General features: G+C 43.7%; 1 protein-coding gene across 1 annotated transcript in view; it reads left to right on the top strand.

The window, feature by feature from the left end:
• Nucleotides 1-24,378, top strand: part of LOC311045153 (protein unc-13 homolog A) — a gene marked incomplete at both ends in the record, with an annotated part of 78,847 nt that overhangs the window by 32,596 nt on the left and 21,873 nt on the right. The window contains 17 exons of the mRNA XM_084056963.1: nucleotides 2,937-2,980; nucleotides 5,047-5,125; nucleotides 6,518-6,592; nucleotides 7,450-7,669; nucleotides 10,155-10,382; nucleotides 11,153-11,294; nucleotides 13,200-13,369; nucleotides 13,731-13,846; nucleotides 13,988-14,151; nucleotides 15,792-15,945; nucleotides 16,355-16,423; nucleotides 17,243-17,332; nucleotides 17,667-17,801; nucleotides 18,155-18,282; nucleotides 18,524-18,609; nucleotides 19,495-19,621; nucleotides 19,988-20,084. Coding sequence (XP_083913089.1) covers nucleotides 2,937-2,980; nucleotides 5,047-5,125; nucleotides 6,518-6,592; nucleotides 7,450-7,669; nucleotides 10,155-10,382; nucleotides 11,153-11,294; nucleotides 13,200-13,369; nucleotides 13,731-13,846; nucleotides 13,988-14,151; nucleotides 15,792-15,945; nucleotides 16,355-16,423; nucleotides 17,243-17,332; nucleotides 17,667-17,801; nucleotides 18,155-18,282; nucleotides 18,524-18,609; nucleotides 19,495-19,621; nucleotides 19,988-20,084 — 2,124 coding nt within the window. The remainder of the gene's footprint in view (nucleotides 1-2,936; nucleotides 2,981-5,046; nucleotides 5,126-6,517; nucleotides 6,593-7,449; nucleotides 7,670-10,154; nucleotides 10,383-11,152; nucleotides 11,295-13,199; nucleotides 13,370-13,730; nucleotides 13,847-13,987; nucleotides 14,152-15,791; nucleotides 15,946-16,354; nucleotides 16,424-17,242; nucleotides 17,333-17,666; nucleotides 17,802-18,154; nucleotides 18,283-18,523; nucleotides 18,610-19,494; nucleotides 19,622-19,987; nucleotides 20,085-24,378) is intronic.

Raw genomic sequence — 24,378 nt, forward strand, 5'->3', positions numbered from 1 at the left:
TAGCACCACCTAGAGTCTATCTGTGCACGTCCCTGAACTAACAGACACGCAAAGTAGGACCCTGTGGTTTCCACCCGACAGTGACGATATGTTGTCGTTTCGGCCACATCATACGACAACTTTTTTTAAAGGCCGTATTTTCAATGTAGAAAAACGTGGACACTTTTTCCACTTGAAAATAAGCCATTTGATGTCGTATAAATATAAAGTATAAGTTCATTCAAATTAAATTACGCTTAAGTTGCTTGTTCAGCCTCACTCAGTCAGTCCTCCTCTCCTTTCGTCTCAAAGACCCCACCTTGCATCCAGAAGGGCTGGGATGCGATGTGACCACCACTGGAAGTACTTAACAAAGTCTTTGAAATATGTATGCAAGGTGAATTATTGATGCCCACAGATAGGGTATCTCAGTTCTATTTTGATCATACTGCATTCCTGCTAGACGCCGCAGTGCAGGCCGCTTAATGTTTCATATTCTAGGATATTAATATTTCAAAAGGATTTCTTTAAATACAGACTGAACATGGTGAAGGTATTTTTTTCAAGTATTTTATTTTGAGTGTGGGGGTGACAGAGGGACCTACAGCACCGTATGACTGCGGTTTGCCACAGAAAGTGCTTGTTTTTTTGCTTAATTCTTCACACATTTGAGTTCTGCTTGACCGGTTCTCACTTTGTATTTAATTATTTACATATTTATTTTGCTATTCATTACCTTTGAAATCAGTTTTTTTCTAGATGATTAATTGCTTGCTTTGATGTTTATGTTATGTATATGTTGGCGTTTTTGTTTTCTTCTATTTTCGGCTTTTGTTTTTATTTATTTTTGCTTGTTTGTTTGCCTGTTTGTTTGTTTGTTTGTTTGCCCACCATTTTGCTTTCCTTCCAGTTTCATGTCATTGCCATAGCGACACTCGCTGCATGCATTCTGGTCGGCCCCTCTGATTGGAGCAGACTGACAGGTGGGTACAACCTGATTGGCTCCTCGGGCCGGATGATGTGTTAAGTCCCATTGTTACGGCGGAACCCGATGCACTACCCAATGTGTATGGCCGTTAATCAAACCCTAAGTACATGCTTCCCACAACAGGGCATACAGTATAATGTTTACATAAATGGAACAGCTGTTCTACTTTGAGTTTACATTTTCATGTTTGTGTGTGAATCACCTTGCCTTGTCAGGGTCCTTATGGCCCCGCCCCCATGCAGCCTTAAGTCCCTACAGTGGTGTAAAGTACATTTACTCAAGTACTGTACCTAGGCACAATTTAGGTACTACTCCACTACATCTCAGAGGCAAATATTGTACTTTTTACAGTTACTCCACTACAATTATTTGAAAGATTTCGTTACGAGTTAGTTTGTAGATTTAGATTATTATTACAGATTATTATTATTATTATTATTATTATGATTATTATTATTATTATTATTATTACAAAATATACATTTACCAATTAAGCCCTATTTTATACTTGATCTATTTGAAAATAGCCAATCTATAAGCTGGATGCATCACAAAGTGTTGTGAGCTTGTAGATCTGCTATTTTTGACAGACACAGCTATAAGTCTAATGCAGGGTGGGATAGTTCTCCATGCAGCTATAAGTCTAATACAGATGGTTCTCCATGCAGTTATAAGTCTAATGCAGATGGTTCTCCATGCAGCTATAAGTCTAATACAGATGGTTCTCCATGCAGCTATAAGTCTAATGCAGATGGTTCTCCATGCAGTTATAAGTCTAATGCAGATGGTTCTCCATGCAGTTATAAGTCTAATGCAGATGGTTCTCCATGCAGCTATAAGTCTAATGCAGATGGTTCTCCATGCAGCTATAAGTCTAATGCAGGATGGGATGGTTCTCCATGCAGCTATAAGTCTAATACAGATGGTTCTCCATGCAGCTATATAAGTATAATGCAGGATGGGATGGAGGCTTCTCCTCTCAAGGTTGTGGATGATGAGCCATAACTCTTTTTACAGGCCCTGCCAGCTGCTCTATCGACCCAACGTCTAATAACCAGCGTTGGGGAGAAGTACTCTTGAGTTTTTACTGAAGTACTGAAGTATCAACACCAAAATGTAGAAATACTCGGTTACGAGTAAAAGGCCTGTATTCAAAATCTTACTTGAGTAAAAGCATTGACATCAAAATATACTTTGATGTCAATATAAAGTAAAAGTCAAAATAATATATACGGTGACATGTTATTGGACTATAATTATTGATCATTAAACCACTTGAGCCCTATTTTATGCTTCAGCTGTACTTGTTTATTTATTTGAAACTATCCAATCTACAAGCTCGACGAATTATGAGCTAATAGATCTGCTATTTTCAATACATTTAGAAGATCATTATTATTGAATTACTGTTATAAATTATTAATAATCTAAATCTACAAATAGTAACTAAAGCTGTCAAATAATTGTAGTGGCAATATTTGCCTCAGATGTAATGGAGTAGAACTATACCTATATAGTGGAGTACCTTAGATTTGTACTCGCGTACAGCACTTGAGTATATGTACTTACTAGTTACTTTCCACCGCTGGCTATCGACCCAAGGTCCAATAACACATGGTGGAGTGGGATTAGATGATTATTATGTTTTTTCACATGGTGGTATAGAGTCTTTATAAAGACATGTTTTATATCCACCTTACTCTGAGGCGGAGAGAAAAGCCTGGTCTGTGTGTTGGCTGAGGCCAGAGGTCATAGGAGGGGACAGAAAGTAGGTGGACAGGGATTGGATGGCTTTTTATTTACCTTAGTTTAGAAGTTGACTGTCCCTTCCTCTGTCTGTCTCTGTCTTTCTCTCTCTGTCTCTCTCTCTCTCTCTCTCTCTCTCTCTCTCTCTCTCTCTCTCTCTCTCTCTCTCTCTCTCTCTCTATCCCCCTGGTTAACTCCATCCTTCCTTCTTTTTGTCTCTCAGACTCGAGGGGAGACGTCCGTCTCGCTGTGGTTCGGTAAAGGAGGGTGAGTAATAATCCACCTGCACTTCCCTTATGACAGACATTCTTTCCTTCATCCTTGCTAGTTATTGTCCAAGGCGCAGATACTTCCTGTGTCTGCGTGAAGTAGCGGTGGTCGCCTTTTTAGAAGGCCGGAAGCAGGTTGGAGTCTATTCACTCCAAAGGAAGAGTGAACATGAACGCCGCTTCTGAACCGTTCTTTAGCTCCATGGTCACTGAACCAAAATATTGGACCTGATTGCCACAAGCGATGATATGGACAAGTCTAGCTGTGCTCAGAAATTATGTGACATAAATGCATCTATTCTAGGGGCAGCGGTGCTCAAACGTTTTTGGCTCAGGGCACCCCTGTAAATCACTTTTTCATCCACGGCACTACTGAATTATAGCACCTTACATCTCATGTCAGATTACAGTACGTATAAGCATGTAAATCTTTCCCCTTAACTCATTGAGTGCTCATTTACTCATTAACTCATTTACCGCTATGGTGCAACAACGTGCCAATCACGTGTTTCACGTGTTTTTGAAAAAAATAGTCTCCATGGCGTGAGTAATCGATAGAAACAATATTTTTTGGGGGGGAACTATCCCTTTAAAATGATTATTTTGCATCGTGTACAGTGGTCTCCCTCCTCAATAGTTTTTTTGTGCGAATCTGTGCTAAAAATGTGCCCTCTCTCTCTCTCTCTCTCTCCACCGGTGTCGGCATCCTCTTTAATCCTCACCCAGAGGCTTGTCTTGCCTGTTGGCAGTGTGCCAGCGCCAGCGGGTATTGACCGGTGGCACACTGCCCTGGGCAGAGAGAGAGAGGTGGGGGGGGGCAGCTCATTTGTGAGAGAGGAACCAGAAGCGGGGCTGCGGTGCATACTGATGAGCCGTCATACAGTTCAGCCACAAATTGGCGGCCGTCAGGGCAGAGGCCTTGTAGCTCCATATTTCAACTGTTGTTGATGTTTTTTTCTTTTGTGAATGAATGCCCTACTTCGTCTTGTAAGAACGTTGTGCAAAAGTAGCAAAAATAGCCGCCATAGCTTAACCCATTGAGACCTGAAGTCGATTCTACATGTCTGCTATATCTCAACAGTATTCTGAAAAACGTATGTTTCTATATCAGTGGCGCTCAATCTTTTTCATGTCAAGGACCCCCAAAATGATATGTAGGCCTATTTGGCCGCAGACCCCCATCAAAATATTTTGTTCCAGAGACCCCCCAGAAGCAGAGATTTGAGTAAACAATGTTCGCTTTAAATATATATATATATATATTCAAAGATTTGCACACACTTTCACGATTTTTCAAAAATAGCAGATCTACAAGCTCATAGCGCGGCACTCGGTGCGCTATGAGCTTGTATATCTGCTATTTTTGAATAGCCCAAAGTGTAAAATAATGCTTTTTAGCTCAAATCTAAAAATGACACAGTTCCAGGTCTGGGTTAGTGTGAGGTTTGACAAATAACTATGAGCTTGAGCTTGTATATCTGCTATTTTTGAATAGCCAAATAAATCTAGAGATTACACAGATGTGTTCCCGGATTGAATGGGTTAGAGTGGCTGATCTGTTGTTGCCCTCCATGTACAGCACTTTTCTATTGTTGTAAATGTGCTATATAAATAAAGTTTGATTTGATTTGAAATATAAGGTGCATGAACATGCAGTAGAAGCAGGTGTGTACATTACATTAGACATTAAAACCCATTAAAACCGGGAAAGCTTCTGTGTCAAGTTAGATTTTAGCTATATACAATACATGTAGCACATGGTTGGCTATTGCAAAATAGCAGATATATAAGCTCATAGCGCGTCACTTCATGCCGTCCTATGAGCTTGTAGATCTTCTATTTTTGAAAAGTACTTGAGTAAATATACTTAGTTACTTTACACCACCGGACAAACCAGAAGGGAATTGGACTGGTGGGTATACATTATAATCACACGGGCCACAGCCTGATCTTTAGCTTCTCGGGGACAACAGCAACGGGCGGTCAAGCACCGCGGTGAACATGGATGGACAGTGGACACACATTTAGATATAAACGGTTTGTTTGTCGTTCCTTGTCGTTCAGCATAATGGGAGGAGCTCTGTACAGTATCGACAGCATGCCTGACCTGCGCAAGAAGAATGGCCCTGTCTGCCGAGACCTGGTGAGACGAGCACACACACACACACACACACACACACACACACACACACACACACACACACACACACACACACACACACACACACACACACACACACACACACACACACACACACACACACACACACACACACACACACACACACACACACACACACACACGCACGCACGCACGCGCGCGCGCACACACACACACGCACACACACTCTTTGCGCACACGCACACACTTTGTATTACTTGTGACGACATCAACATTTCAGCACAAGTGATTTTATAAATCGTTGCTGTCGACCGTCTTTACAGAGAGGAGGAATTACATTACACCACTTCCTTTAATAGAGGTCACGCCGTGTCACAGGCACGTGTGTGTGTGTGTGTGTGTGTGTGTGCACGCGCACGCACTCACACACAAATGCAGGATCATGTATACTGTTTACACACACGCGCAAACACACGCACGCCAGGCATACACATACTGTATATACAAACGTAAGCATAGGCTATACTGTACATACTGTAAATACACACAAATACACATTGTATAACCTGCACACTCTCACTCCCCAAACGGCCTATAGTGACTTAGTTGGACAAATGTGACCAAATGTGACATGAAATGTTTGAAAAAAAACTGTTAAAACGACAGAGGCGTGCCGTCTAAAGCGAACTTGAGCCACGAGAGGCACCGGTGAGTCGCCGTGCCGAACGTTTTGAAGTCCGCTTCACCCGACTCAGCGCCGAGACGTCAAACTTTTGCAGTTTTTGGTCAAATCCGTCACTCGTTTGCCGTCTTGGGGGTGTGAGAATGCGTTGGTAATAATAACATACACCAAAAGCATTCTTAAAAACGCTTATAACATGCTAAGAATCCATCTTCCTTTTACTGCTCTTTTCATTTAACTTAACTTAATTTCTCTTTTCCTTTTCTTCTGCCATGTCTGTTTTCATGTCTGCTGTGTGGCCGCATCAGGCAGCAGGCATCATGGTGAGTACTGACATACACTGATACACCCATACATGCATACATCTGTTTGAAGATATTTAACCCATTAAGACCTGAGGCGATTCTTAAAAATGTTTTCTAAATCCTAACAGTTTTTTGAAAAAAATCGAAAACAGTTTTTTTTCAAGATTTTTCAAAAATAGCAGATCTACAAGCTCATAGTGCGGCACTCGGTGCCGTGCTATGAGCTTGTATATCTGCTATTTTTGAATAGCCCAAAGAAATCTAAAATGACACAGATGCGTCCCAGGTCTTGGGTTAATAAGTGGTTAACAGCTTGAACCCCTTCATAAAAATTGCAAAGAGATTCTAGTGTTGTAAGAATCTACACCATAGTAATTGTGCTTTTGACCGCTTTTTTCCCCCTGTGTGTCCCTCCTCCTCCTTCAGTCTTTGGTGCAGAACTCCCGTAAGGCTGGCATCACGTCGGCCATGGCGTCCACCACTCTGGGCAACGAGGAGCTGGTGGGTTCTGCTGGACTCTTTGCATAATCACTGCATAGAAAAATAATGAAATACTATGGGAAAAAACATATATCTTAGTAAAATGATGGCACAATACGTAGGTCAGTGGTTCCCAACCAGTGTTTGTGGCCCCCCATCTGACCACTGTGTGTTCTGGCTTGGATCAATGGAAACAACATAGCATACTTATGTTCCTGTTTATCTGTATCACAACGAAAACTCATTTTTCAAGAACATTTTCTAGGACATTTCTTTTTACATTAATGTTTTTTATATTAATGTCATATTAACATTAAAACCTTAGTGCAGGGGTCTTCAACGTTTTCAGCCCAAGGACCCCCTAGCTGAGAGAGAGACAAAGCAGGGACCCCCATACATTGCATACAATTGTGTTGCAGATTCAACTTTTTCATAGATTTCATAGATGGCTTCATTGACTATCATCAGTGCTGTGTAAATTAATACTTTTTGTTCATTACAGACATTTAACCACTTAAACATTCAATACTTGGTACCTGATTTGCTCCTTTCCCCCTCTACACCAAACCTCTTTACCAAAAATAGCAGATCTACAAGCTCACAACGCCTCGCGCTGCGAGGCGTTGTGAGCTTGTAGATCTGCTATTTTCGGCTAATGTTCATCAGAATAGAGATGCTAGCGTTCAAGTGGTTAATGTAAAAAAAAAAAAATCTTATCACAAAGATTTGGCGGACCCCCTGGAGTAACTCTGAGGACCCCCTGTTGAAGACCCCTGCCTTAGTGTGTTGCACTATCCTAGCCGTGAGCCCAGTTGGGAATCGCTGACGCAGAGACAGCTAATGAGTTTTACTGTGTGAAACCCTCTCTCCTTCTGCAGAAAAGCCACGTGTACAAGAAGACCCTCCAGGCGCTCATCTACCCCATCTCCTCCACCACGCCGCACAACTTCGAGGTGTGGACCGCCACCACGCCCACCTACTGCTACGAGTGCGAGGGTCTGCTGTGGGGCATCGCCCGCCAGGGCATGCGCTGCTCCGAGTGCGGCGTCAAGTGCCACGACAAGTGCCAGGACCTGCTCAACGCCGACTGCCTGCAGAGTAAGGACTTGTATGAATCAGAATTCAACTTTATTGTCACATCACAGGGTTTACAGGTGTAAAACAGTGGGTGGAATTCGTTTTTGTGCAAGCTCCATCGTTTTTGTTGTTTCCATAAAAAGAGAAAGGGATGAAGGAGAAGGGGGGCAATTCGCCCAATTCGACGAGCCACGCCGCCTGAGTTGGCAAACCGTGGACAGAATAGGTTATTGACCCGTTTCCAAATTGCACATAGAAATACTAGACTATGACGTGCACGTTAGGCTAGCTAACGTTAGTTAGGCTAACTAACGTTAGTTAGGCTAACTTCCACTGAACTGGGTTCAAGTCGCTTTGCAGGCTGCTGGTGTGTGTGTGTGTGTGTGTGTGTGTGTGTGTGTGTGTGTGTGTGTGTGTGTGTGTGTGTGTGTGTGTGTGTGTGTGTGTGTGTGTGTGTGTGTGTGTGTGTGTGTGTGTGTGTGTGTGTGTGTGGCGCGCAAATTAGTGTACGGAAGGCATGCAGGCTCTTGACCGGACCACACTGTGGTTAATTCTGAATGAAAACCAGGCTTTCCACTTTAACAGAAAGCCTGGTGACGCCAGGTTAACTTCTACCCGGCCAAATGGAAGACAGCAGCATAGTCAATGAAATGTGATATGGAACAAGTTTGCAAAATTGAAAACTGGTACAGTATGCATAAGTGTATGACACTGTATGTGTACTACCCCCAACACACACACACACACACACACACACACACACACACACACACACACAGACACACACACACACACACACACACACACACACACACACACACACACACACACACACACACACACACACACACACACACACACACACACACACACACACGCGCGCATAGATACACATTCTTCACTAACACACAGACCCATTCTTCCACAAAGCCATTTCAGCTGGCGGCTCAGCCTGTATCCCTGTATCCCCCCGGCTCGATTGACATCCCATTATTCTTGTCTTCCGACCCCCCCCCCCCCCCACTCCCTTCTTCGTTTCCAATTTATCTCCTGAGTAATGGTCTGTCATCCCCCAGCATGCCTCGCTCTCCTCTCTCACATCTAAAACTCAGGGGCTACGCTTCCGTACGGCCCTTTCACTAATTCACTCTCAAAAGGAGAGGCTATTTATCCGATCCCCCCGCGCTGATTTGCGGTTCAATCGATGCTATTTATTTATCATTCCACTGTCTGCTATCTTACAACAAGGATTTCATTGCTGTCGGGCAGAAACCTTGTATCTCCACATTTCAACTCCTTATGTTATTTTGGTAAATGAATGCCCTACTTTGTCATACTACAATGTCACACACGAGTAGTGTGACGTGTTGTGAGCTTGTAGATCGGCTATTTTTTCAATTTGAAAATTAATGGGACCATAACTTACAAAAGAAAAACACGTATCTTGGTAATTGAAAGAAGACTTTATGACAATGTTTACCAAGGTAATAAAATCAACTGTAAAGTCCGGTCAAATCCCCATTGCAATCAATGGCGTGGTCATTTTACTGCAGCCCGCAGGAGGGGAAATAGCAACACCTGCTAGGTAATGAGAACTGCAGGGAATTTGGCACTTCCTCATTGGCTTAATTTAAAAAAAACGGTTGCTTGCCGCCTTGTTCACAGACACACTAGCAGCTACAAAGCTACAGGCTGCCATTCATTTTCAATGGAAGCACTTGTAGCTTTTGATGCTCGCTACAAAATAAAACACTTGTAGCGTTTGATGCTCGCTACAAAGCTACAAGACCAAACTGAGCTCATGGCTTCAGCTTCAAACCAGCAGCTACAAAACCAACAAGTGTTGTTTAATCATTTCCACTCAACTTCTCTCTCCTGACATTCAGGGGAAAGGGGGAGAACACAAATGATTTCTCTCAGACAAATTCCCTGTTCTGTTTAAACCAAGCCTTTATATTTTTCTTGATATTTTTGCTTGTCGGACGCACGCTTTATGATGTGAATGAGTGCAACTCGGCGACAGATATGCTTGTAGTTGCTTTGTAGTTTAGTAGTTTTGTAGCTGCCAGCCTTAGCACTTGCACTAATAATGCAAGTGCACTTGACCTAGATATGACAACCATGCAGACATACCGTGGTCATTTTTGTTCTCATATTTTTGTTACTTAGGCTTGTTTTTTCTTGACCACAATGTTAAAAATGCAATTTAGATTATTGTTATTTAGACAGATCATTGTTTACCTGGTATCCTTTAGTTTCAATGTACGGATAAGTGTTTATTTTTATTATAGTATATTGCTTAGACTGATGCTATGGTTCTTTGTTTAACTGTGATCCTAGATTACCGAGGCACTACTACACTGTCTCTCTGCATTCTATGTATGTGTTTACCTTGCTTATTGTCAGTCACTCTGGATAAGAGCATCTGCTAAATGCCTAAATTGCTGTTGTCCTCCTCTTCCTCCCTCCCTCCCTCTCTCCCTCCCTCCTCCTCTCTCTGCAACAGGAGCGGCAGAGAAGAGCTCCAAGCACGGGGCGGAGGACCGCACCCAGAACATCATCATGGTGCTCAAGGACCGCATGAAGATCCGGGAGAGGAACAAGCCGGAGATCTTTGAGCTGATCCAGGAGGTGTTCGCCCTGGCCAAGACCGTGCACGCCACGCAGATGAAGCAGATCAAACAGAGCGTGCTGGACGGAACCTCCAAGTGGTCGGCCAAGATCAGCATCACGGGTGAGGAGGGATGGGTATCGATTGGGTTGTATCCGATAACGGGGCTAAAGCAGTATTTTTTTAACCGGTGCCGGTGACTTAAACGGTGCCAGAACCGATACCTTTCAATACAAAAACAGTCAATGACATAAATTGCTTTTCCCTTTTTTTCGCCAAGGCCAATATGAACAATATTATACTAAACTGCTGCTAAACTGTCTACGACATTAATAGTATTTTTTTAAACAACTATGGTTTACTACAGAGGGACACTTCAGTTTCATTCTGAGAGCCTGCTGCCAGTGCTGCCTTAGTTTGTGCTGATTCTAGATCAGTCTAAATCAGGGGCCTTCAACAGGGGGTCCTCAGAGTTACTACAGGGGGTCCGCCAAATCTTTGTGTGATAGGATTTTTCTTTTTACCTTAACCACTTGAACCCTAGCATCCCTTTTCTGAGGAGAACTTTAGCCAAAAATATTTTTGGCAAAGAGGGTTGGTTTAGAGGGAAAAAAGAGCGGACCAAGTAAACAAAAAAGTATAATCTGAAACACCATTTTATACAATATAGAGGGGGTCCCTGCTTCATCTCTCTCTCAGCTAGGGGGTCCTTGGCCTGAAAACGTTGAAGACCCCTGGTCTAAATCATCAAACTAGTTACACAGCATGACAAAACGGTACTTATTCGCTACTATACTACTGTAGGATATCGGTAGTATCGGATGTGGTGGTACCGGTTGAGTACCGGACTCGGTAGGCCTGGTGTACTAATGTGCCTCTCTCTCATTGGTTAGTGGCGTGCGCCCAGGGCCTGCAGGCTAAAGATAAGACGGGCTCCAGTGATCCATACGTCACCGTTCAGGTGGGCAAGACCAAGAAGAGAACCAAGACCATCTATGGCAACCTGAACCCAGTGTGGGAAGAGAACTTCCACTTGTGAGTACTTAGCACACAATGAGCCTCTGAAAAGACTTCATGGCCACGTATGGGGGGTGTGTATAAGGATTCACTTTGGCACATCATGGTGGGGTGACAACCCAACTAGAGCTGCAACTACTGATTATTTTCTAAGCGATTATTACTATCGATTACTTTTTGTTGTCTCGACCCCTAGCGACCGGAGGTCCCATGGCGAGACTAACCGACCGTTCCAGATGTCTGTGTCGTCTAATGCCAGGTTAAAGTTTTGTTAACCAATCACGTCGCTCATACAAGTTCACGTGAGGGGGTTGGCCTTAGCTTTCAAAGTTGCGGTTTTCCGCTCCCCCGGTGGCGATTGCGATTTGATGCGTCACCAAATGACGTGGCTACGTCGCTTTATGTTTGATTGATTGATTGAATACTTTATTAACAGTTTGCAAAAAGTACAGAGGTTCAGTTATACAATAATGCTAAAAGGATAACGCAAAAAGCCCCGAGGGCTTGTTTCCATTGTGGTCCTGTGTATTCAATTGTGTAATCAAGACAATTCACAAAGATCATCAATACTAGGAGCAATAAAAGTATATTCACAGACAAACAGTGGGAGGCAAGCTAGAAGTCTAGGTCCAGTTGCAAATTGCAGACAGGTGATGGCAGTGTGTAGGTGAGAAGAAAGCTCCAATGAGGGAACAGTCTGAACAGAACATAAATAGTCTCAACAACTCGCTTTGTGTTTCGTTCACTTAATGAGCAATATAGGTTTCTGCTGAGGTTTTTTAGTGCCATATGTGGGTAAAAATACATTCCAGCAGCCTTGAAGAAAATAATTGTGTACGAGCGGTTTCATAAATTTGACCCAGTGTGCTCCCAAAACTTCCCTCCACTGCTCATTAACTGGGCACTTTGAAGTGAATGTGCTTCTTAGAGAAAAGCAGTTGCTGTGTAGAGTAATAACGGAATCAGTATTTTATCATCTCTGCTTCCATGTCGAGCATTGAAACGCTTATTTTCTCATCTGTTTTCGATTTAAGATACTGTACATTCTGTACTGTCTGCTCGTCCCATTGTCAGAGTTTTTTGTGTCCAAGGCCTATAAGAACTGTGTTCCAAAAATAAACAAGCCACCCGGCGATTTTTACTCATATGGATATGAAGCATCAACTGACGGTGAAAAAGTACACAATTATCCAAAGAGTAAGAAAACGTTTTTTTCCTGCAAACACAGATGTTATCAAATGTAACTCAATATCATAAACGACAAAGTTACACCTGCCAAAATCGCCGGGGTGGTTTGTTTATTTTTGGAACAGTTCTTATATGACGTGATCTAAAGATTTACCTATTGGATTTCCAATACAAAAGATAACCCATGGGTAGTGGGAGTGACGTCAGGACTTCGGTACTAGCTGTGGTTCTCAACCTGTGGGTCGGGACCTCCAGGGGGATCCCAACATGATTTTTTGAGGGGGTCCCCAGATGACAGTGAAGTGGCAATTTAAGGACTTTTTAGACCTTTTTAATAACTAAAACCAAAAATAAGAAAAGAAAAAAGACCATTATTACTGCATCAAAAGTAATTAAAAAAAAACTGGTCAAACTTTGGCCAAATTGTCAAATAATATAAGAAAGGCAAAACATTTGAAAATGGACGATCTACAAGCTCACAACGCCTTGCAAGGGCAAGGCGTTGTGAGCTTGTAGATTGGCTATTTTCACAATATTTATCAGTGGAACCAAGTCAAACTAAATTCAATGCCTCAACTCCTACTATTCCAAGTGCGTGTCAGGGTGGGGGGTCCACAGTTCAAATATAATTATTTTGAGGGGTCACTGCCTAAAAAGGTTGAGAACCACTGCTCTATAGCGTAAGTGCTGTGTGCTCTTTCACCACGGAGACGTTCTTCTCTCTGTCTCATGCAGTGAATGCCACAACTCGTCGGACCGCATCAAGGTGCGAGTGTGGGACGAGGACGATGACATCAAGTCTCGCGTGAAGCAGAAGTTCAAGCGGGAGAGCGACGACTTCCTGGGCCAGACCATCATCGAGGTGCGAACGCTCAGCGGGGAGATGGACGTCTGGTACAACCTGGGTGAGTTCTACCTTAGATCCGCCCACTTTTGGCTAAAGTTCCCCTCAGAATAGGGATGCTAGGATTCAAGTGGTTAATGTAAAAAAAAAAGAAGAAAAAAATCCTATCACGCAAGAATTTGGCGGACCCCCTGTAAGTAACTCTGAGGTCTTCAACAGGGGTCTTCAACAGGGGTCCAGGAAACCCCGGTTGAAGACCCCTGTTGTTGAAGACCCAGATGCAGATGAGACGGATTCCACTTAACCCATAGCAGGTGTGTCTGTCTGTCTGCCTTCCCTAACAGACAGACAGACAGACAGGTTAAGTGTCTGTCTGTCTTCCCTCTGACACACCGTCTGTTTGTCTGTCTTCCCTCTGACAGACAAGAGGACAGATAAGTCGGCAGTGTCCGGAGCCATTCGCATGCACATCAGTGTGGAGATCAAAGGAGAAGAAACAGTCTCTCCTTATCATGTGCAGTACACCTGTTTGCATGAGGTCAGTGTGAGAGGACGCACGTGGACACACGCACACGCTCGCGCACACACACATGTCATGCACACACACACACACACACACACACACACACACACACACACACACACACACACACTGACTGTGGCGTATGTGCATGTGCAGCACTTGTTCCAGTACACTACAGAGGAGCAGAACGGGGGCGTGGTGAAGATCCCAGACGCCAAAGGAGACGACGCCTGGAAGGTTTACTTTGAGGAGACGCCGCAGGAGGTCGTGGACGAGTTCGCCATGCGCTACGGAGTGGAGTCCATCTACCAGGCCATGACGTTAGTATCTCCACGGATGGAGGCTCTTACACTGAATTCACACCAGCAGTGGACCTGAGAAAGTGGAGAAGTTCAATGCATTGTCCATGGCAGTGGTTCTCAAAAAAATATATATATCATCGACCCCCAGTTTAATATGCATTAGACCATGGACACCCATTTTCTTTTTTATCTCTGGAGCCCCCAATCTACACTGGCAAAAACCTTGGCATTAGTTTAATTTAGTGTGCACATTTATACCTAATACCTAAAATATACAGTATACAAACATACAGTATACACCATTCTACAGTCATCCTGCCTGATGCAGAACAAGAAAGAAAGTAAGCATACAGTTATTATGACATCAGCACAAACCACAGGTAATGTTACACATGACTACAGACAGGGTGTTACAATAGTCACACACCTATTGTAGGGCATTCACAAATACAGATTTTTAGTATTCGACATTGAATATCTAAAATTATTCGAATATCCGAATATTCGTGGGTGATATATCATATCTTTTTTCATCCAATAAAAACGAGCGATTCTCTGCATCTCTCATTAAAACGCAGTGTTGCAAGCCTTGGGGGGGTTGGTGAAATAACGGTAATCGATTGGCTCTGGGAGGCTGTTTACAAGGCAGCTGTGCGTTCTGATTGGACTGCCACTGCTTTATTTAATTTATTTTAATGTGAAAATCAAAAATCTAATAGTGGTTTTGATATTCGAATAGTCGAATATTCTGTGAAAACCCTATACCGCATGTGAGAGAGGAGCATCCACTGTGTGTTCTCTAGGAGTAGAGGAGCTCTCACTGGAGCATAAATCCTTTATTTACGAGGGTGTCACACATGACCTTGGACAAGCCCAATTTATTGCACTTTGCCCACATTGTCCGCATTACAGACTTTCTGCTTTAGTTCAGCCTTCCTCCATACAATGTGAGCTTGAGAACCTGTGAACTTTTAGATCTGATAGTTTCGCTATTCAACGACATGCCCAAAACAGGGCAGGTTGCCAGGTTTGAATGAAGTTAAATTGTGGATTTTTTTAATGATTGATTTATTATTGTCAAAGTAAATCAGTGGTTCCTTGAGGGGAGTTCCGAATGGAAGCTTACAGGTCTGTAACTCTGAGAGTTACTGGGATCCTTTAAAAAAAGCTTTTATTGATAGTGAAGTGAAGTGTGTTAGACAGGAAACGGGGGGAGAGAGATGGGGAATCACACGCAGCAAAGGCCGTCGGGAACGGGACTCGAACCTCCGACATGCTATCAGGCCATATTGTAGCCTAGGTGCCCGGACCGCAAGGCCAGCGGTCCGGGCGAGTTACTGCGATTCTTGACATTAAAAAAGTTTGAGGACAAATTAAGTAAATATACTGTATAGTTTTGCGTTTTTTGTTTTGTTTTGCAGACACTTTGCGGGCCTGTCCTCTTAAGTACAGTACATGTGTTTTGTTTTGCAGACACTTTGCGTGCCTGTCCTCTTAAGTACATGTGTTTTGTCTTGCAGACACTTTGCGTACCTGTCCTCTAAGTACATGTGTTTTGTCTTGCAGACACTTTGCGTGCCTGTCCTCTAAGTACATCTGTTTTGTCTTGCAGACACTTTGCCTGCCTGTCCTCTAAGTACATGTGTTTTGTCTTGCAGACACTTTGCGTGCCTGTCCTCTAAGTACATGTGTCCAGGCGTACCAGCGGTCATGAGCACCCTGCTGGCTAACATCAACGCCTACTACGCCCACACCACCCAGTCCACCAACAACGTCTCCGCCTCCGACAGATTCGCTGCCTCCAACTTTGGCGTGAGTTCCTGTCATCCATGTCTCTCAACCCACTATTGTATTGGTATTTATTTGGTAGTTGACCGGAGTCTGCCAGGGGCTCGGAGCCTCTGCCTGAAGACCAAAAGCCTAAGATCTCGTAATATCTCCCCCATGCATTGCCGTGGATGCACTGATGTGATGTGTGAGAAGGGAGATCTTGTATTCAGTCTTTTTGAAATGCGTCTCAGTTCCAGAGCCAGGATTCCCCCTCAGGGCCTCTAGATGTGCTGCTCACATGTTTGCATATCAGGGTCATTTTAACGTTTTAACCCCTTAAGGTACAACCAGATAAACCGAGCCAACCGGCCCTGGTGTTGATTTAGTCTAATGTGGTGACAACAGGCTGTGAGGCTATTTTAATTTCTGTGTTTTCTTCTTGTCTCTGTAGAAGGAGAGGTTCGTCAAACTGTTGGACCAGCTGCACAACTCTCTGAGGATTGACCTGTCCATGTACAGGGTACTGACACACTTTAACATACTTTACTTTTGAAATTTCATTTTAAAATCTCCAGGCTACACAGTGAAATCTTCAGCGTTAACTTCACTCTGAAGGGTCCATTTTGGTTCCATTTGTAAACTCTCACTGTTACAGACGGGTCTGTAACAACTGGGTATTGACACCCATTTACTAACATTTTTGTATTGCATTTGCATGCAGGGTTAGAATTGTAATAGTTTTTATTATGCACTTTCGGTTAGCCACTGTGGGTTAGCCATCGATGGTTGGTGCTGTTTGCTAATGTCATATCTGAATGTCGTTGCTGTCGCATATTTTTATGTTTTTTCATAAATAGATGTCCTGTTTTATACTGTGTATAGCTGTTTTATGTTTTATGTTTTATGTATGTATGTTTAAAAATAGCAAAAATAGCTGATCTACAAGCTTGTGTTGCGTTATTGAGCAACTATTTTCTCTTGTTTTTGAACATTTTGGGAAATGTTTCCCTATAATTACCTGTCCCAAAAACTATGTTGTATCACTTGTTCTAGTGAAAAGTAAAAGTAAAGTTTTGTTCATACAAGGTTTCCACCCAACAGTGACGACATACTACAGTATTTGTCAGTCGTTTGCATTCTTTGTATATTTAGGTTATTTGTCATATCTGCATTGTGCAATTTTTGTTTGCAAAGCCCCTTAAAGGCAAACAGGAAACGTAATTTGTATTTTGTTCAGATGTTGAAAACACACAAGTAAATCCTTAATCACAATTATATGTATGGCAATGGATGGTCAGCTAAATTATTTCATGATGGTGACTTGTTTTCTTCTCCGTAGAATAACTTCCCTGCCAGCAGTACTGAGAGACTGCAGGACCTCAAGTCCACCGTGGATCTGCTCACCAGCATCACCTTCTTCAGGATGAAGGCAAGCATGAGAGAGAGAGAGAGAGAGAGAGAGAGAGAGATCCTTCATTTTGTTTTGTACAGATCACTCATGTTGCTGCTATTCAGATATATACTGTTGTAATAGTCCAGTTACAAAGTAAAGTGGCCTTAGGCATAAGAAGGCCCAGAATGAGCTTAACATTACCCTATACAAACTCAGACAGGTGTGTGCGCGCATGCATGTTTGTGCATTCTATTTCACTACAACTATTTCTCATGTACAATTATGACAGCATTGGTTTGTTATCATGGTATTTTGTTATCATGGTAGTCTGGTCTTATGTTACTTACTACGTGCGTGTGTGTGTGTTCAGGTCCAGGAGCTTCAGTCTCCTCCCAGGGCCAGCCAGGTGGTGAAGGACTGCGTCAAAGCCTGTCTGAACTCCACCTACGAGTACATCTTCAACAACTGCCACGACCTCTACAACCGCGAGTACCAGACTGACCCCGTAAGTCCTCTACAAGCATGAGTACCAGACTGACCCCGTAAGTACTGTACAACCTAGAGTACCAGACAGACCCTACTAAGTCATGTACAACCGGACAGTACCAGACTGACCCCGTAAATCCTCTACAACCGAGAGTATCAGACAGCCTGTCAGCAGGGAGTGTTGGGCGGGAGGAGTAGGACGAAGGCTCTATGACCTCCCGGTGGGGGCTCCTCACTGGTAGCATAGGATACAATAGCAGGGACAACACCAAAATGTGTGTGGGGAGGAATCAATAGGCATAACACTACATTGGGGACAAAAGGGGATAAAAAAATAAATGACACCTCTCATCTCTGTGTGTGTGTGTCCAGGCGAAGGTCGTCCCTCCAGATGAGCAGGGTCCCACCGTCAAGAACCTGGACTTCTGGTCCAAACTCATCACCCTCATCGTCTCCATCATAGAAGAAGATAAGAACTCCTACACCCCCTGTCTCAACCAGTGAGTCTGGTAACACTTTGCTACCCCTAACCCTAACTCTAGGTAACAGGAAGGCTCGCCCCAAAACACTCACTAGTTTTAGACATAATTATATATATATATAATCATATATTATGAGGTTTCCACCCGACAGAGACGACATACAGTATATAAATGTATAATACAGTATATATAAATGTACAGTATATAAGTGCTAAACCTTTAGGATCACACTTAATTATGTTGTTCCATCTCCTCACAGGTTTCCACAGGAACTCAATGTGGGCAAAATCAGCGCAGAAGTCATGTGGAATATGTTTGCACAAGATATTAGATATGCCATGGAGGGTGAGTTTGTGTGTGTGTGTGTGTGTGTGTGTGTGTGTGTGTGTGTGTGTGTGTGTGTGTGTGTGTGTGTGTGTGTGTGTGTGTGTGTGTGTGTGTGTGTGTGTGTGTGTGTGCGCGTGTGTGCGTATGCACGTGTGTGTGTGTGTGTGTGTGTGTGTGTGTGTGCGTGCGTGCGTGCGTGCGTGCCCGTGTGTGTACAGTATATGCGTCAATATTTCACTATAACTCAATTCACTTGAAATTATTACAATACAAAAATGAGTGACTATTCGAACAATGTTTTTCAATGTCAATACTATGAATCTATTTCTCATGTTACAATTACAACTTTGTCCCTTGGACAAAATTCTTTTGAAACGGGGGTCTGTGGGTCTATTCAATGTCCATTTGTTGGGGTCTGTGACGTGAAACACATTGAAAAGCACTGGACTGGAGAAGGGAGAAGAGTGCAGCCATGAGTTGGTGTCAGGGAGCATTTTATCACACAGAAAATGTGTTATGTATGAGGGGGGGGGGGAGGGGGTAGAGAGAGGGGGGAGAAAGAGGGGGAGAGCGAGAGAGATAAAGAGAGAGAGTGGGAGAGAGACAAAGAGAGCGATAGAAATTAGAAAGAGAGGGGAGAGGGAGAGAGAGAGGAGGGGAGAGTGTGTGAGAGAGAGAAAAGGAGATAGAGAGGAGAGAGAGAAGAGGGGCAGAGAGAGAGAGAGAGAGAGAGAGAGGAGAAGAGAGAGGGAAGTTGGAGGGAGGGGAGAGAGAGAAGGAGGGACAGAGATAAAGAGAGTGAGATACATGAGAAGGAGAGAGGGGGAGAGGGAGGCAAGAGAGAGAGAAAGAGAGAGCATCAGTGATAATGGAAGGCCTCTCTCTCTCCTGTTTGCTATGCAGAGCATGAGAAGAACCGTCTGTGTAAGAGCGCCGACTACATGAACCTGCACTTTAAAGTCAAGTGGCTTTACAATGAATACTGTAAGGAGCTGGTCACCTTCCAGAAGCAAGTACCTGAGTACCCCGGGTGAGTATTAATACCCATCCCATTGATATTTGCTCTTCTTCTACCCTGAGCCATTCCAAACTAAGTGTGTCGGGCTGTTGACACTCTTTTTTACTGTGCACTCAGACCGCCAAAAATGTACACATACACGGTCCAAAACTCTTGATTGTGAACGTGTCTTATGACGTTTTTCCACCCAAAACCTAACCATCTTTTCGGGACTTTTGTATTTTTTTCTGTATTCTTGTAAATGTAGTCGCCACTAGGTCACATTATGTCCCTCTGGCGTGCCCTATAGCCTCCTGTCAATGGACAGGTTTCTCCTGCAATAAACATTGCCCTGTCAGTTTGGTCACACATGCTCTTTCTTCATTGGTTGGTTTGCAGCTGGTTCGAGCCGTTTGTCTGTATGTGGTTGGACGAGAACGAGGAAGTGTCCAGAGATTTCCTCCACGGTGCCCTGGAGAGAGACAAAAAGGACGGGGTAATTATTATTTATTTATTACGGGATCATCAGGGACGTGCACAGATAGACTCTAGGTGGTGCTAGAGCACCTGCCCTTTGCCCTCTTGACCAGAAGTGCCCTTTTGAAAAAACGAGAAAAAAAAGTTTTCTTTTTTCAGTTTACAGCAGGGGTCTTCAACAGGGGGTCCTCAGAGTTACTAGGGGTCCGCCAGTTCTTTATGTGGTATGATTTTTCTTTTTACCGTAGCCACTCGAAACCTAGCATCCCTTTTCTGAGGGGAACTTTAGCCAAAAATAGCAGATCTACAAGCCCACAACGCCTCGCGCTGCGAGGCGTTGTGGGCTTGTAGATCGGCTATCTTTGGCAAAGAGGTATAGGTGTAGAGGGAAAAAAGAGCAGACCAAGTCAACAAAAAAAAAGTATAATTTGCTTGAGCACCTGCCCCTCAAAATGTCTGTGCACGCCACTGGAAAAAGTAGCCAATAAAATCGTCTATTTCCGGGTGCCATACCCCAGAACGCTTCATGAGGGAATGGGTATTTCTACATCTGTATGGAGGATGTTAGTGGTTGGTCCCCCCCCACCCCCAATTACAATGTCTCCCCCAGTAACCTTGCAAGTAACACTCACACCCTGGAGCTCCAAATTCTAGCTCACACACACACACACACACACACACACACACACACACACACACACACACACACACACACACACACACACACACACACACACACACACACACGTCATGCTGGTCTTGAATGTCGCCAGGGAATCCAGCTGTGATTCAACTGTTGTTGCTGTAGTTGAAACAGCGATTAAAGTATGGAGGCTGAATGTGAACTCAGCAGCCCTTCACCATACGTGCACACGCACGCACACACACACGCACGCACGCACGCACGCACGCACGCACGCACGCACGCACGCACGCACGCACGCACGCACGCACGCACGCACGCACGCACGCACGCACGCACGCACGCACGCACGCACGCACGCACGCACACACACACACACACACACACACACACACACACACACACACACACACACACACACACTGTATAGACACAAACGCACAGCTTTAAATAGTAATTCTCGTGCAAAATAGACTCACCGCCTCAGTCAGAACATAGAAGAGAGAGAGAGAGGGAGAGAGAGATGAAGAGACAGATAGGGGAAAAGAGAGAAATAAATAACCTCTCTGGCCAATCAGGGCTCAGTACCAAAAGGAAAAAAAGATGATGGTACCAGCAGGTGTGTGCAAACACACACACACACACACACACACACACACACACACACACACACACACACACACAGGTGTGCGATGCGGGTCACAGCTGCGGCTCTTTGCGTACAAGGTTCCTCCTCAGGGCTCACGGCGTGCGTCAGCGCCCCCTGGGGTTCAATTACACGTTCACCTGGAAACAGCTTCCTGTCGGCATGTGTCAGCAGGAAAAAGCTAGCGCTCCCCAGACGGCCATCACATTCCATCACCACACCGCTCCATAGGCCTGCTAATGGCAGGGCTGTTAACCCATTAAGACCGCCAACGCGCATCTGTGTAATCTTTTGATTTATTCAGCTATTCAAAAATAGCAGATCTACGAGCTCATAGCTCATGAACTTTGTAGATCTGCTATTTTTGACAAATCGTGAATATGTGTTCAAATCTTCGAATATATTCTTAACCGAACATTTGTAACTCAAATCTTTGCTTCTGGTGGATTCTACAAATGTCTTCTAAATGTTGCTATAATCAGTGGTTCTCAAACTTTTACATGTCAAGGACCCCCCAAAAATGATTTGGCCTCGGAACCCCCCCCCCCCCCAATCTCAAAATATGCTGTTCCAGGGACCACCAGAAGCAAAGATTTGAGTTACAAATGTTCGCTTTAAAAATATTTATATATTCAAATATTTGCACAGATTTTTACAATTTTTCAAAAATAGCAGATCTACAAGCTCACAGCGCGGCACTCGGTGCCGCGCTGTGAGCTTGTATATCTGCTATTTTTGAATAGCCAAAAGAAATCTTAAAATGGCACAGATGCGTTCCCGGATTGAATGGGTTAATGAGCGCTCTGCTCCCCATCACTTCTCCGCCACCCCCCCGCACGGCGGCACGCGTACCCGCATGCGGAGACCTTTACGCTCCGCTGAGGGAGTGAAACGGTTCTATACCTGAGGGACCATATGCTATACCGTCCTTATTCTGTGGGGGAGAACAATCAGCGAAGATTATCAGATGTTACAAGCTGGCAGTGTGACATGTTTTGAGCTTGTACGTCGTCGGCTGTATTTGTGAAAACGCTGTCATCATGGCTATAGGGCAGGGGTCTTCAACAGGGGGTCCGGGACCCCTAGGGGGTCCTCAGAGTTACTACAGAGGGTCCGCCAAATCATTGTGTGATATGATTTTTCTTTTTTACCTTAACCTCTTGAACCCTAGCATCCCTTTTCTGAGGAGAACTTTAGCCAAAAATAGCCGATCTACAAGCTCACAACGCCTCGCGCTGCGAGGCGTTGTGAGCTTGTAGATCGGCTATTTTTGGCAAAGAGGTATAGGTGTAGAGGGGAAAAAAGAGCAGACCAAGTAAACAAAAAGAAGCATAATCTGAAACACAATGTTATACACTATAGAGGGGGTCCCTGCTTCATCTCTCACTCAGCTAGGGGGTCCTTGGCCTGAAAACGTTGAAGACCCCTGCTATAGGGCTTAAACTGGTTGAAGCAGTGGTTCTCAAATTGGGGTTTCCGGAGACCCCCAGGGGTCCTTGAAGGGGTGCCCCTGTCAAATGAGTGATAGTTAGGAACCAAAAGGACCCTTACAGGTCTGTAACTCTGTAGATCGTTTTTTTCTTTTGTATTATTGTTTTAATTTTGTTCATGACATTTTTTTTTTTTAAATTGTTTGAATTTCTTTTGAATGTATGAAAAATAATTTGTATTAATCTTTTTAGAAAATCTTTTGAAGTAAAAATAATATTAAAAAGAAGGAAAAAAAGGGGGATATTTACTCGTGACCCACAATCGGGTCCCGGGCCACTGTATGGGAAACAGTGGACTAATGCAAATCAATCAGGGGGGTCCTTGACATGAAAAAGTTTGAGCACCATTGGGTTAAAGGACTGGCTATCTTCCAGACCAGTACATATAGCATAGCAGTGAGAGCACTGGGCTGTGGTCTTATGTCTAAAGTGACTTTGAAAGTAACAGTAACCACTCACATAAGCCTTGGATATTACTGCAGTAGCAGCCAGGTAAAATATTGGCGATTTTGTGAAATGTACTTCACTACTTATGTTATGTGTCCAATATCCAAAAATAAAAAAATAACTGAACTGAACTAACATAACCCTAACATTTGAGTTAACCCATTAAGACCGGGAACGCAGCATCTGTGTGTCATTTTTAGATTTCTTTGGGCTATTCAAAAATAGCAGATCTACAAGCTCATAGCTTTTTTTTTTGTGGACATTAGTAACTCAAATATTTGCTTCTGGGGGTCCCTGGAGCTAAATATTTTCCAAATGTTCGCTGTAAAAAAATATGTATTCCAAGATTTGCACAAATGTTCAAGATTTTTCAAAAATAGCCAAAGAAGTCAAAAAATGACACACTATGTGTATTCCCGGTCTTAATGGGTTAAGGTCTGAAGCATAGACAGCATCATATGGCATCTGTCACATACATACAAGTATCACTAACTGGAGCTGTCTAGCCTCACTGAAATGAAGTCTGTGCAACAATATTGAACTGTCTGAACCAACCCGGGTCACTCTGCTAATGGCGTTGGCTCTGCTTCCTGTGGAATATGAGCCTCGAGTACTTCCTCCCGAGCACTTCCTCCCACTTAACGTCGATATCACTGACTGATGGGCTTGTGATGGATGCTCTAACGTCAAACATTTTGGATAGAAGGCCCTTTTAAATCAGAAGGGAGTTAAAGGATGTTGCCAAGTCCATATTTTTTTTAGCTAGGCTATATTTGGGCGACGGTGATTGAATGCATTAGTGAACTTGGGCAGCATGCAGTGACTCAGTAGATTGACTATTTCATATTTTATAGATCATTTTTACATAGCTCTCACTTGGGGTGTCAACAATACACCGTCGCATGACAGTGTCGCTCGCTGAGAATAGGACCGACAGGACAAGTTGACCTACATGTTTGTAGATTCTGCTCTTCTTGGCTATTCCGCGCCGTTCTCAGCGCGCGACAGAGCATAAATTAGGCTTTATATACTGGCCTTGAGATGTCTGCCCTGAGGTTGGGTGTTTCAATCCCTGGCAGAGTGAGTC

The sequence above is a fragment of the Gymnoscopelus microlampas genome (assembly GCF_963454915.1).
Source record: "Gymnoscopelus microlampas genome assembly, chromosome: 5".
NCBI classification, from domain to species: domain Eukaryota; kingdom Metazoa; phylum Chordata; class Actinopteri; order Myctophiformes; family Myctophidae; genus Gymnoscopelus; species Gymnoscopelus microlampas.